Source organism: Buceros rhinoceros, unplaced genomic scaffold, assembly GCF_000710305.1.
Source record: "Buceros rhinoceros silvestris isolate BGI_N320 unplaced genomic scaffold, ASM71030v1 scaffold3455, whole genome shotgun sequence".
In the NCBI taxonomy this organism is placed as follows: Eukaryota; Metazoa; Chordata; class Aves; order Bucerotiformes; family Bucerotidae; genus Buceros; species Buceros rhinoceros.
Window position 1 is genome coordinate 27,836 of NW_010414414.1, and position 13,608 is coordinate 41,443.

At 44.1% G+C, this 13,608-nt stretch overlaps 2 protein-coding genes across 2 annotated transcripts in view; both read right to left on the reverse strand.

The window, feature by feature from the left end:
* The window catches only part of LOC104494267 (solute carrier family 22 member 23-like), a 26,943-nt gene extending 18,072 nt beyond the window's left edge, over positions 1 to 8,871 (reverse strand). The window contains exon 1 of the mRNA XM_010137077.1: positions 8,751 to 8,871. Within this exon, the coding sequence (XP_010135379.1) occupies positions 8,751 to 8,850 (100 nt within the window). The 5' untranslated portion in view covers positions 8,851 to 8,871. The remainder of the gene's footprint in view (positions 1 to 8,750) is intronic.
* Positions 8,872 to 11,117: 2,246 nt separating this feature from the next.
* LOC104494268 (solute carrier family 22 member 23-like) overlaps positions 11,118 to 13,608 on the reverse strand; it is a gene marked incomplete at its 5' end in the record, with an annotated part of 3,275 nt that continues 784 nt past the window's right edge. Inside the window, one exon of the mRNA XM_010137078.1 lies at positions 11,118 to 11,129. Coding sequence (XP_010135380.1) covers positions 11,118 to 11,129 — 12 coding nt within the window. The remainder of the gene's footprint in view (positions 11,130 to 13,608) is intronic.

The following is a 13,608-nucleotide window of genomic DNA, read 5'->3' on the forward strand; positions in this document are numbered from 1 at the left end:
TCAGCAGGAGGTAGATCAGTCTGAAAGGCAGAACTGAAACAACCTACTCTCAGCCATCCTGAATTACTGGTACACAGGGTTATTTATACCTTTCAGGATTTCTGTCTCCAGGAACTCCCTCTGTGCTTATTTATTTATTTTTACCATGGAATACTAGCAGCCTGATACATTGCATATTTGAAAAGCCTAATAGTAAAGGAGCACTGAGGGCTATCAAGTCACATACAGAAGTTATGAGGCATGTAAGGAGCTGACTGATGGACAGACAGCAATAAGGGATAGAAAAAAAGAAAATCATAGGCAGATGGCAGGAGGTTAGTGGCAGGCTGACTCGTCTTATTCTCAAAAAAAAAAGAGATCTTGTTTAATAACTTCACTAAGGGGCTTGGCACAAACCTTAGGAACGCACCAATGAAATCTGCTGGTGACAAAGTGAGGCACTGCCAGCAGCAGAGCGCAGAAATGGGACATAAGAGGCAGCTGGGTGAGCTTGAAACCTCATGTAGCAAAAGCAAGTAAAAATGCAAAATACAAGGCAAGATACTTGGGGACTAAGGGGCAATGCTTCTGCTGGAAGATAAGCTTTTAGCAAACACTGTGTTGGACTTGGTTATATACCACTTGAACACAAGTGACTATAAGGCACCGGTTTATTGTGTCCATGAGGTATTTGCAATTCATGTAATGAAATACTGGTGCTCCCTTACAATTCTGGTCATCAATATTTGAGAAACTAAAGCTTTGGAAAGCCTAGTTATAAAAGGGGAGGAGACAGAGAACTTCAGCGCAGCAAAGGAATGGTGCTGCTGTCTGCTCACATAGCATAGGAAAAGAGAGTCACACACAGAAGCAAATGGGAAGGGAAAAAAGACAAAGAATGTGGACAGCTGTAGAGTATTTGAATGGAATGCTAAAATGCACCCCAGGACAAGAGCAATTTGAGTCTAGAACGGGCTTCCAACAAAAGTGCAGTATGTACTAACTAAATCCTAACAGAACTTAAAACGAAGCTCATTTCATGAGCTCAACTGTGTAACTCAATGAGTATAATAGTAAAGAACTGATTACAATACCTCGTTTCAATCCTGTATTTCTAATTACATTTTAAAAAACCATAGAAAAAGTCAGACGTAAGGGTGTTACCGGAATCTTCAGTTGCTCACATGCATTATGATACAGCACTTAATTAGACAATCACAAACCAGTTTTCCCCCCAGAATGCTCACTGCAGTCAGCAAATGGGCAGCTATTAGTGATAGCTCTATCTTTGCCATTCAACATGTGCCCCCCAGCCTTATTATCTAAACCTTTCAGTGAGTACAAAACCACAGGTTTCCTCAGAGACATTTATACAGTGCTGTCAGAATATTCATGTGCTTCATAAGTACCAATGAAATTATCTCCAACACCTTCTTGTAAGACTAAGGACAAGTATTATTCCTGTTTTGTAGGCAAGGAGATAAAATACAGAGTAATTGTGTCCAGAACGAGAAAACTCATGCAGCAATACCCCTTGTAGGTGCTGATAAAAATTCTCTCACCTTTCTACAAATCAAGCCCCAGAATTACATGCTAGACACAGACACTGAAGAAACTGTGATTAGTGTCAGCACCGAAAGAGCCTGATTCCAGGGAAATTTCCATCATTGCACAAGAACACCCCTGGCAGACACAGGGAATGAGCACAGCTTTTCAGGAGACATTTAGCTTCAACTCCCCAAGATTGTCCTCTTTCCTTCTGAAACCATCTGCCTCATTCACTACACACCTTCCAAATTCTGCAACAAATGAGGAACAGACAACAGCTTCATTCCCACAGCATCGTCCATCCTATGCACTGATTCGTCCATCCTATGCCCTGTGGAAAAAATAGGTCGTAATCATGTTATTAAAGGCTGTATCATCATGCCTTCATGCCAGGAGGCCAAGCAAGGGTTGCCCAGGCAACCTGACTTCTTGCAATTCCCAGAGAGTGACTTGTAAGTGTTTACATTCCTCTAACATTACCAACATAAAAAAACCCAAACCCACAACACAAAGAACACCTCAAATGTAATCATGTGGAGCCATATCTGGGCCATCAGGAGGTTTCGCATTGCTTCTGTCTACTGCCAGAGCTATGGAAGAAACCTCAGCAGGCAGATCAGGCGAGTTGGGCACTACAGAGGGGTGAAGCACACGTTTTAGGAATGGATTTCACAGGAGTAGAGTGCTGAGTGATTTCTTGGGCTTGACAGCTTGTTCTGCAGGGAGGGTGAAGTAAAAGATTGCAGTTCTTTTGGTCTCCATGCTCTAGCTCTCCTCTCCTGTTCCTCTACAGCTGTTAACTTCCCCCAGTTCCTTTTTGACTTTCCTCCTCCAAGTCCCCTCCAGTTGTCTTTATTCTTTGCTTCCACAACTCTTCACACTCTCTTAATTCCTCTATTCTTTGTCCACTGGTCCCCTTTTAACTGCTCTCTGCCTTCCCTTGGTTCCTGAGGTTTCCCCTCCCACCCCTTACGCCCATGTCCAGACTCACCCCTCCTTTCCCCAGTGGGTGCACTTGGGCCAGGGCAGTGGCAGTAGTGCCAGGGCTTGCTGCCAGCCCTCTGCAGGTGGTTCTTGCCCTGTGAAGTCGGCTTCTCTAGGAGCAAAGGTAGCACTGCCAACAGAGAGCCAGCGTGCCAGAGGGGCACAAAGCTGCTGCAACAGGCTGGAGCACAGCCAGTAAGAGTCTGCAGAGGACTCAACTAGTGAGAAAGAGTAATTCAAGCTTAAATAAAGGCTTACATCCTCTTTTTTTCTTTTTTTTAAACTTATCTAGCATATTTGGCTTTTTCCAGTGGCACCAAAAGGCACGTCTGCAGCAGAGTACTCTGTTTTTCCCCTGTTCCCTCCAAACCCTGCTGCTATTAAGGGTCACTACCACCCTCAGCAGGGATACAGTCAGGGCATGCATGGGCTCTCCTCTTTCATTCCTGTAGACCTAGCCAGCAGAAGAGGATTTACCCTGACAAGTTTTATTCTTGTTACTCGCTATTTATCAGGTACCGCCTGTCCTAAAAGAGTTGCACCAGAAGAAACCCAGCCCGTCCTGAGAGCTGATTTAACGTACAAGAGGGCAACAGAAATCACTGGCTAGATTTGTGTGAGATGGAAATCTCTGTGGCTGACACACAGTCCTCCTCTCTCACACTCTATCTCTTCTGATAGGGAAGAGACTGACTTTGAGACATGAGGCTTTTTCACCCTTCCCTCTATTATTTAGCCAATGGAAAAAAAAAAAGCATGCAAGTACATAAATCCAAGCCTCAGGCTTAGGGAAAAAAAAATAGAGCCAAACAAAACAAGAAATTAGCTTATGTATAAAAGAAAAGTCACAGCAGCATGTTGCCCAGTAGCAAGAAAGATGAATATTTTTTAATTAAAAGAAAGTCCCTGAAAACCACGGCTTTCCTATCTGCAATCCACACAGAGTACTTGCCACCAATGTAGCCTTTCTTCCTCTCCACAACATTTCTAAAGTCACACACTAAAGTCTCTGCATTTATTTGGATGCTTGATCTTTATTGGCCACTTTTGTAATTACGTCGATATTGTTTCTCTAACCTTAGAAAAGAACCTCGGAAAAGAACAGCTATAACCTGTCTGTCCACAGCAGCACTCCCGTTTTCATCTAGAGAAGAGCAAGAAGGGGATTTCGTTATTCAGCCTGGTCAAGCAGCTATTCTTCTCTTAAGGAACATCTGAAATGTTTTCCACTACAGGAAAAGAGAACTGTGGGTTTCCATGGAAGCATGAAGTCTGACACTCAGGTATCTGCTGAGACGGCTTCTCAAGTGGTGCATTTCACAGCCCACCCAAACACGCCGGCAGGGCTCAGTGCTGTTGCAGCGGAGACCAGCTTGCAGCGGTTGACCTGTTCCAGCCAACAGACTCTTTGCCCCATATGAAGAAAAAAATATGCATCTGACCAAAATAATGAAAGCCATCTAAACAGAAACCATCAAAGAGATGTAAGGACAGCTGGCACTCTAGGATTTCCAATTCCCCTAAACAGGGGAACAAGGAAGTTTCTGGAGAAACTGGCAGTGAAAAACCCATACTGCATTAACATTATATAAATACTTCATTTGCTCATGATTGAAGCTGACTTTTTTGGATAATATTTTAAAATGTTTGTCAACAAAACTCATCAAGCCTGTTTTACAAATGAGCGTTCAATAAACAGTTGGATAAAAAACATCACTCACTTGATGCAAACATGAATTAAAACTTTTATTTCTAAAAGAGAACAAAGTGTTGAGCCAACTGGTGAAATTTGGAGACTCAAAACACTAGGAATGATTTAACCAGGTCTAATTAACACACCTAGATTTCTTACGCATTAAAGAACAAAATACGACCGCATAAAACCAAAAATTTCTCTATGAAGGCTAATTATTCCTGCCAAAAATGACAAGGTGCACCAATCACTCAAAAATAAAGCCACATAAAGCTGTTGAGGGAGCAGCTCTCCTTTGGTTCTGCAATCAACAGACACTATATTACACCCCTGGGGCAGGTTACTGAGAAGATAAGGGCAGTTCACAGCACTCTGGACTCCTATCAACATCCCTTGTCTCATTTTAATCACACTGCCCATCAACTGCCCATGCTGATTCTCTCTAGACAAGGGTTGTTCTGCCAGATCTTTCAAGTGCAGCTGGACCACTGTCCAGACACTTAGTAGTTCTCTTCAGAGACATCTCCCAAAAAAGCACTGGGAAACCACTCCCATCCTATGGATTGATGCAAAATCAGGAGATAAAGTTTTGCTTTCTTTTTTTCCCACCCAACACATGGGTCACCTCCCTGGGTTTGCTCCCATAGAGCAAATGGGCCTTACAGAAGGTTAGCAGAATTCTCCACTTGTGGTTTAAACTCACCAATGGTACTCAGGTCCTTGAGCAAAACCAATCCCGTGGCTGGGTTTGCCTTTGGCTGAAGCAGGACTAACCCAGACTGCCTTCCCTAATCTACTCTTCATATGTGCTATGGGGGCTTTATTCTCTTCTACAGCACGTGGGGGTTTTGGTCAGGGCCAGCTTGATTGGCAGATCCTCTAGTGTTCACTAACCAGGTGGCTGTTGCTCTTGGCCCAGGTGTCTGTGTGGTTGTTTCAGAAATGAGTCCTGTTGTCTGACTCGATTCTTTCTGGGGTGCCACGTCACCACAAGATTTGCATTCGAGCTCCAGTGTTACAGGCAGTGGCATGGGGCACAGCAAATGTTACCAGCCATCCCATAGTGGCTTCCACCATAGGAAGCACGTGGCATGTACCCTGGCGTGTGAGTGGAAGTGAGATATAGTCCGTTTGCCAGGCCTCCTCATACTTATATTTCAACCAACGCCCTCCATACCACGCAGGTTTTAACCATTTAACTGTTCAATCACAGCACATGTTTCACATTCACGGATGACCTGTGCGATAGTGCCCATGGTCAAGTCCACCCCTCAGACACCAGTCCACTTGTATGTTGTATCTCTGCCTTGGTGGCCTGAGGTATCATGGGCCCAGCAAGCGAAAAATAATTCATCCCTATGCTGCCAATCCAGGTCTACTTGAGACACCTTAACCTTAGTGGCTCTGTCCACCTGCTGGTTGTTTCGATGTTCCTCAGTGGCCTGGCTTGGGTAGACAGGCATCCACATGTTGTACTTTCACAACCAGGTTCTACCTGAGCAGTGCTATCTTGCCCTAATAGGTGCACCTCTGTGCTGCCGGTTGCTCTGCTTCCATTGTAACCACTTCCTTATCTGTACTGGACAATGACATCAGCATGGTATTGAGTATCCCATTGGCTGGTTTGGTCTGGCTATCCTGGCTGCAAAAATTAAATCTATTCTAGCTGAACCCAGACCACCACTATGGGCAGCACAACCAAATGGACCAGTACAAGCTTTCAGCACGCAATGGGAACAGTGTGACTCTTCAGAAAGGAAAAAAAGCCTGTTCATTGCTTGGACAGCAATTCAAAATTGCATTTTCTTCCATCCCAGAAATAATTCAGCCGCTTGAATGCTGCTACTTTTTATTATGGAACATGTATTGGCTGCCAAAATGGGTACATACAAAACTACTGTAACTTCCGTAATGACCTGTTGTATAGGATACACTAATTTGACTGGTGCATATGAGGTAAAATCACAGCAGGGTTTCCAGCTGGGACGGATGACAAGTGAGCAGTTTATCATTTACAAGTACTGTAATTCCATCAGGAGGCTAACAGGAGGCTGTTAGGACAACCAGGGAGGAATAATAAACAGCAACACAATGGCCCTTGACTAGAGCAAAACAGTTTCCAGCCCTTTCCGATGGAAAACAAAGAACAAAACAAATCACAAACAAAACCTCTCCACACAGGTAGGAAAGCTCAACAGTGGAGTCAGGGGGAAACGGGATATCTGCATCAGGCTCAGTGGCATCCTTTCTTCCAGACAAGTATCAGTTTTTCACCCGTTCCCTGCTACAGCAGCTACGGGTATGTGATGATAACATGGGGAAGCTAATAAATGCTTTCTTCTGCTTACTGGCCCACTGGAGACACAGGGCCTGTGGTTTGGTCACATTCTTCATTTGGGATTTCTACTTATCTCCTGTCCTCCCTCAGACCATCCACACTGCCATGCACCCAGAATGAGTGAGAAGGTCCTTCCAACATTTTTGGTTAAGCTTATTTCATCCTTTTGATACTGCTCCTCTCTCATCTCCCTACAGAAGTGCAGCATCCCTCTGGAGTTGGGTCAGGAAAGCCTTAAATGTATGGGGCTACAGAAAGAATTTAAAGTGAAAAAGTGAGGGAAGAAATAATAAAAACCCCCAACAACATCCCCAACAAATCCTGCATCAGCAAGGAGGCAGAATTGATCATGTTCTGCAGCAATTAATGTTTGCAAAGGGTAATGTACTGACAACTGCTATAGCTAAATGTACTTGTAGGCAGAGAATCCATAGTATCAAGATGTGTCATAATGCTCTGTTTTCCACATGAAAGGGAGTCCCTTCCTTAAACAGGAGTGTACCTCTACCGTGAAATTGCTGGAAAAAGTGATCAGTCATGAATAATAATCATAAAACCATTTTGATACTTAGCATTCCTCCATGGACAATATCATTATATACAGCTTAAATAAATCCCTCTAGCACACAGCTGCAACTTCATCATATTCCTTAAAGGAAACTCAGGTAATTTGTTTTTCCTTTCCTCTAAAATACGTTTGTTTCATCTGCAAATTCAAGAAGCTGACTAGCTGAGAAAAGCCAAATTTAGAGGTGGTTGGGGAACTCCCAGTGCAATTGTGAGACATTTCATTACCACAGAGCTGGGTTTTCTCCAAGATCCATAATTTACTCTGGGGAAATCTGCAAAAAGGAGGTGAGGGGATGGAGGTCACCGGGTTAATGGCTGCTCACATACCCCTGAGCTTTTCCAAACTTTGCCAGAACGATGGCATTTACATTGCAAAGCCAAATTGTATGTGATGCAGATCCAGGGACTGCAGCTCCACCACCCAACTCATGTGCAAACAAGCTAATGAACATCAGTGAGCCAACTGCACCAGAAATCACAGCAGTGACCTCAGTATGAATGCCATGGACCCAAATCGGACTTTTTCACCCCTCACTGATGAAGACTGCTTCATTTGTTAGGCACTGATGTTAACAGTGACATTTTTCTGTTGGGGATAAAGTCTGTTCCAGCACTCCGTCATTCCTTTAGCACCGACTGAAGCTACAGTTACCCCAGAGACTTTCATCAGTGAGTATCATCCAAGCGTAAGAAGCATCACCCCTACCCATGGGCAGAGCTACTGGGTGAGGTCTCCCAGCATTCCCTGGGGTCAGAGCATTGAAAAAGTGGTGGGGACAAAACAAGCAAACAAAATCTTTCCACTGTTTTCTGACTAGTGAGTAGTCTGCTACAGATTGCAAGTGACTGTGTAAAATGGGTACTTATGGGCACCATCAGGCCTGTGAGAGGAAGAGGAGAGCCTGAACCAAATCTGACAGGTGCACCTGTGAGATGAAGATCCAGAAACGGTTTGTCTTTGTTGTAATTAAAGCCTTATACACATACACAGTATCTTCTGCAAAGCACCTTGCAAGACAGGAGCATTGTTATTTCGGTAACAACTCCAGTGACAAGAGGAACAGCATCAGTAAACCAAGTAACCGGCAGCTTAGACACTCAACCAAAAACTGCACCCTACCACTGCTGCTTGCAGGCCCAACCCCGCCCCCCCGCCTCCAGAGCAGCATCACTCAGATGATGCAGGACAGAAGAGAAAATGACTCTTGGAACAAGGCTTTGAAGAGAAACTGTAATACGGCTTCGCTCTGCCACGGGGCTGGCACTTCTCCGAACCAATAAAAGTGCGGTGTGATGGGCAGGATCCTAGGATCCACCAGCAGCTTCCTTAAAACAGATTCCAGAGGCACACAGGGCTGAAGGTGCACTCTGTAGCCATGGCAAAATTCTCCAAGAGATGAGCGCAAAGGCATACGGCACTGCAAGATGAGACTATAATTACTAGGACTGTTCAACAGGCCAAGTGATCTTAAATACAGTCCTGGAGTCTGGAAAGGTTTGTCAAGAAAAGCAAAGTGAATGAATGAATGGGGTGACTTTACAGGCAGTAAATAAATTGTTTAATTCTGAGCAGCAATGCCACATGCAGCCTTTGGAGAAGAGCAGAGGGATTCGTGGTGGCCTGTCTGTCCTACTTACCGGGCACTACTCCTTTGATGTCGCTCTCCGTGTTCATCCTGTTCTTGTGCGTGAACTGAAGGATCAGTTCCTTGGATGCCTCAAACTGTTGTGTAGCCATCAGCCACCGCAGGGACTCTGGGAAAATACTTTAAAGATAGAAAACGGGTTAGGGTCACTTCCAAGTTTCTGTCAGAGGAAGAACTGATAGTGTCTAACTGCTCATTTAACGGTTCATGAGCTATGTAATTATTTTCAAAAGGCAGAGGAATCATTTATGAAACAAACAAGAAGGAAAGCAGATGCAGAATGCGCAAGTTAACGACATTTTCTTTTACACTGATTCACAGGAACTATTCTATCACATAGAAACAGGACATATTAGAATTCTATCATGTATTAGAGGTATCCCGCCCGTCAATGCAATTTTGAAAGAACTGGGAGGTGCCAAGAAAGGAGTGAACAAGACGTGTGGTTAACACACAGTAGTTCAGATCAAAGAAGGAAAATAGCTGACAGGGCAGTTTGGATTCTCTTGTAAAGACAGGGAGAGGAAAGAGAAGAATTAATTTTTAGGAGTATAATGGAACAGATATTTTAAACTTTGAAACGTACAAAATCTCCCTCATATTTAGACTTTAAGCCGTTCTTGTATATAGGTCAGTACTGAGTATGCTCCAGACACATTTGGATGTTTCTCCCGAGGTCTTCCCTAATAAGGATAATATTACATTAGCTGAGTTGGCTTAAAAACATACTCGTGCACACAGAGTTACGAAATAAAGTTTGTTATCCATCCAGCTGTTTCCTTCAAGTGCTGATATTCACCCGATTCATCAGGTTAACCGGTAATTCCTCTTTTCTGTTCAGAATAGTTTATTTGAATACAAATCCAAAATAAATATGTAGATCTTCAAACAAACAAAAAACCTCTTGTAATTCTATAGACAAGAAAACTTTCAGATCTGTCTCCAAGCATATTTTTCTTTCTTGTTTAGGCCTCATTTTCACTAATCTTCCAAAAGACCTAAGAACAAATTTAACAACTACTTTACTTTAAAGTTCAAATATACCATAAACCTCAAATTTCCTTCACAAAACACTGATCTTTGCTGTGGGTGCTGCCTCTGTTCCTGTTCTTCTACGCAGTGGATCAGGCGACTGCACCATTATGGTACTGTCTCTTAAGGCTGATGCCATTTGGAACACAGCTTAGCGAAACCTCCATCCTATACAGAGAAAGCATTATTTTTTGAAGAAAAAAAAAGGAGAGAAGTCAGGCAGACTACAATCCAAATGATACCAGGCAATAAAAATATATAACAGCCATGACGACAGCCATTCAGCTTGACAGATTATTTACTACCATATTTATTAATTATTGACTAATTATTTACTAGTGGTGCTGCACAGAGGCTTATCCTCCTACACAAAGTCCTGTGCTGCAAAAGCATTTTTTTTAAATATTAAGAATTCTCTGAATGCTAGATATCCCTGGGCTTGGCTCTGGAGAAGGGACGGCCTCATCTGCTAGCCTAGAAGCTGCACTTTCTGAAGAGTCAACTTACAGGATCCAGATGACAAGCCCTATGGTGAGCATCTGCTCCTAGGGGAAGGAAGAGAGCTGCAGGGATGGGCATTGCAGGGACAAACACTGTCTCTACCTTCCAGCTCCTGCAGGTTTCTCAGACTGGATGGACTGAAGCCTCATGTCTTTCAGCTGCTCCATTACTCAGTGCAAGCAGTGGGAGGCTCATCGAAGGATCTTTAAAAACTCCTGGTCTGCTTTGAGCCCAGGTTACTAGGCACAGCAAGGGGAAGTGCTGGCCACCCCCCACCTCTGTGCAAGAGGCTGAGCTCACTTGTGCAGCACGGACTCTGCTGCCAAGGGCTACTTGTACACTCCTACTGTGGCATCCTCTGTTGCCAAACCAAGCACCATCACAAACTCGAAAGCCAAAAAACAGAGCCAAAACCCTGGCCCCTGGGGACTTCTGCACAGAAATTTGGTCACAACCTTGTCCTTCATGAGCTGGCATTTAATACTATTTGAATGAAGATGAGACAGCTTTCTGCCAAGGATGGGCAGTTACCTAGATCACTGTGAGGAGCTGACTGTGGACGCCTGGTTGATGCTCTTCTACACCCTACCTCAGCAAGGAAAGGACCAGCCTTTTGCAGTTGAAGAAAAGAATGGAGGGTGAGTGGGTAGAAGGAAACATTCATCTCCTGTTAAACAGCTGCTGCTTGGGAGAAGAGAGGGGGGAGAGCGAAAGAGACACTGGGAAAAAAGATCCTAAGCCCATACACACATAGCTAGAAGGAGAACCATGGTCCTGTCCAGACGCAGAGCAAACCCACGCCCATGGAAGAGGTGTAGCGTGTCAATTAGGCATCTGCCTAGGGGCAACAACAAGCTCAGTTATTTCCGCTTTGTGTCTTGGTGAGGGTAAAGACTATCTAACAGCACCAGAGCAGAACTGGCCACACCTTCTCAGTTCTTCAGTTTTGGTTATAGTGAAGCAGGATTCAATCAATCAATCACTTCACGTGATTGATACCTTTGCTGACCTTCACGGCATGGTCCTATCAGGATCTTCCTGTGTTTAAAGGAGAGTAAATAATGCCTCTGTTTAATCAGAGCTCCCCTTCCATCACGACTCTAATACACAAACACACACACTTTGAAAGGACCCTAACATTTTTTTAGTTTATTTTTACACGCTTGTCACCAACCCTTGTGCACACATCTAGCTTATGTGGGTGCCTCTCTGTCCTTCCAGAATGACCTGATTGCTCAGCAAAGGTAACTGCTCATTTTGCAGTTGTCCCAGCTCACCAGCCCATCCCTCATGGACAAACGTGCTGCTCTTCCTTTCCCTGCTCATCTATAAACAGCTTCCCAAACCGCTCAGCCACCCCACTTCTGCAGGTGGTATAGCCTGCCACGTGCATGTGGAGCGTGAGCAAACCTATAGATTTGGAGATAACCAAATCTAGAGATATCTGGAGATAACCTATAGATAGGAGGGGGCTAAGCCCCAGCCTGGAGGGGCAAACTGCTCTCTCACCGCAGGAGAAGGATGTAAAGACAGGAAGGAGGAGGCAGTGCAGGGGCTATGACAGCATCTGTTACTGACTTCACTGCTTTGGGTACACAATGGGGAATTAACAAGCAGTGCAGTTTTCCAGTTCTTTTACTACAAATCAGTTATTTTTCTTCGTTCACCTGTAACATATGCTGTGGGTCCTCGCTCTCGTCCTCAACACAAAGCCAGGGAAAGACGAGGGGAAAGGAAAGAAGTAGTAAAATGGTAGCACTTTCCAGAGAATATGAGATGGAAGACAAATGTCTAAGAGAAAAGTGCATACTGTACCAAGAGTATAATTAAACAGGTGTCCTAACCAGAGTCCATTTCTGCAAATGCAAAAACCCCAGGCAACACAGATCCTGTAACTTTGGCTATTACCACTATTTATGAACCAGTCGCATCACACGTTATATAAGGGGGATCTATCTGCATGCTCTGCCTGTCCCATCCAGCCAAAAAAGCCACAAAGCTCCTGCAGATTAGGAAATAAATGTACTTCCAAATAGTATTTCCTATTTCAAATAGTATTTTCTATTGCTTTCAATGTCACCCAGAGACGGCCTCTCAACACGAACGTAAGAGACCCTGACTCGGCCACCTGGAAAACTTGCTACCTCCAGAAGTCTGCTGAAGGGTTACAGCTGTCCATGTTGTCTACCACAGTCATTAGGCATCTTCATACTACTCTACTGTCCCTTTGAACAGAAGCATCTGTAAACATCATGTCCAGTGGTGGATATAAGGCATTTCAGCTGGTGGGCATCCCAGCAGGAGGTTTTGGAGTAGACCTGCATGTCTACAACATACGGCAGGTTTAGGAGAACAGTATTGCACATAACAAGAACACTCTTGGTTATTCATCGCCAAGATTAACACTGATGTGATGAGTCTATTTAGATCTTATATGCTGGAAAACAGGGAAATAAAAAAACCCCAAACAACAAACCATTATCTTGTAAAGGACTTAATTTTCTCCTATGTGCGGTGTTTCGCCCTCAGCCCAAGCTGTGGTACATCTACCTTGGGGATAAGTGAAGAAATCCCCGCTGAGTGTTACTGTCATGAACTCGGGAGAACTCTGTAAGGCCTTCATGCATAAATAGAAAAATAGAGAACTGTTAAAAATTCATACATACTGTAACAAGTTTTTAAGTGTTGCAGCTTGCCAGGCATTACAATGACCAGCTTGGCCCCCCATGGTACATAAACAACTTGGACCTGCACAGTGTGGTGGCTGCCTTTGCTCATTTTTCTCAGCATGTAACAATGAAATATTTTATCTTATTAGTGTTATCTTTAAAACGAATGATCCAGCATGTTCTCGCTGTCATGGTTTAGTACAATACTGTTCTTACAAGCCTCTGCTGTGTTATGCTGCCACTGCGTGTCACTATTAAGACAGAACAACAAAGAAAGAATTTTTGGGACATTTATAAAGTCCTGGTGGGGATGGACCTGGCACTGTCCCCAAGGTGAAACCACCCTACTTCTTTCAGGATAGCCATACCAACACTGCAGTGCCACTGGCACAGCAGACAGAGAAGTGGGAACAGCAGGATTTCTTTTGGGAATGATCCTGAGCCACTGCCCAATGCAGACCAGCCACCCAGGCTTCAGCACAGCACGCACTAAGGCAAAATCGAGCAGGCAGTCTAGCTGAGGGCTGGTTACCTCACGCACACAAGACATCCACGTGTGCTTGTTAATTTTAACCTAGCTTGGCTAACCCAAGCCAAAGAAACAAACAGTAACAGCCCAGAACCACAATACAGGTTTTAAGAGAAAAT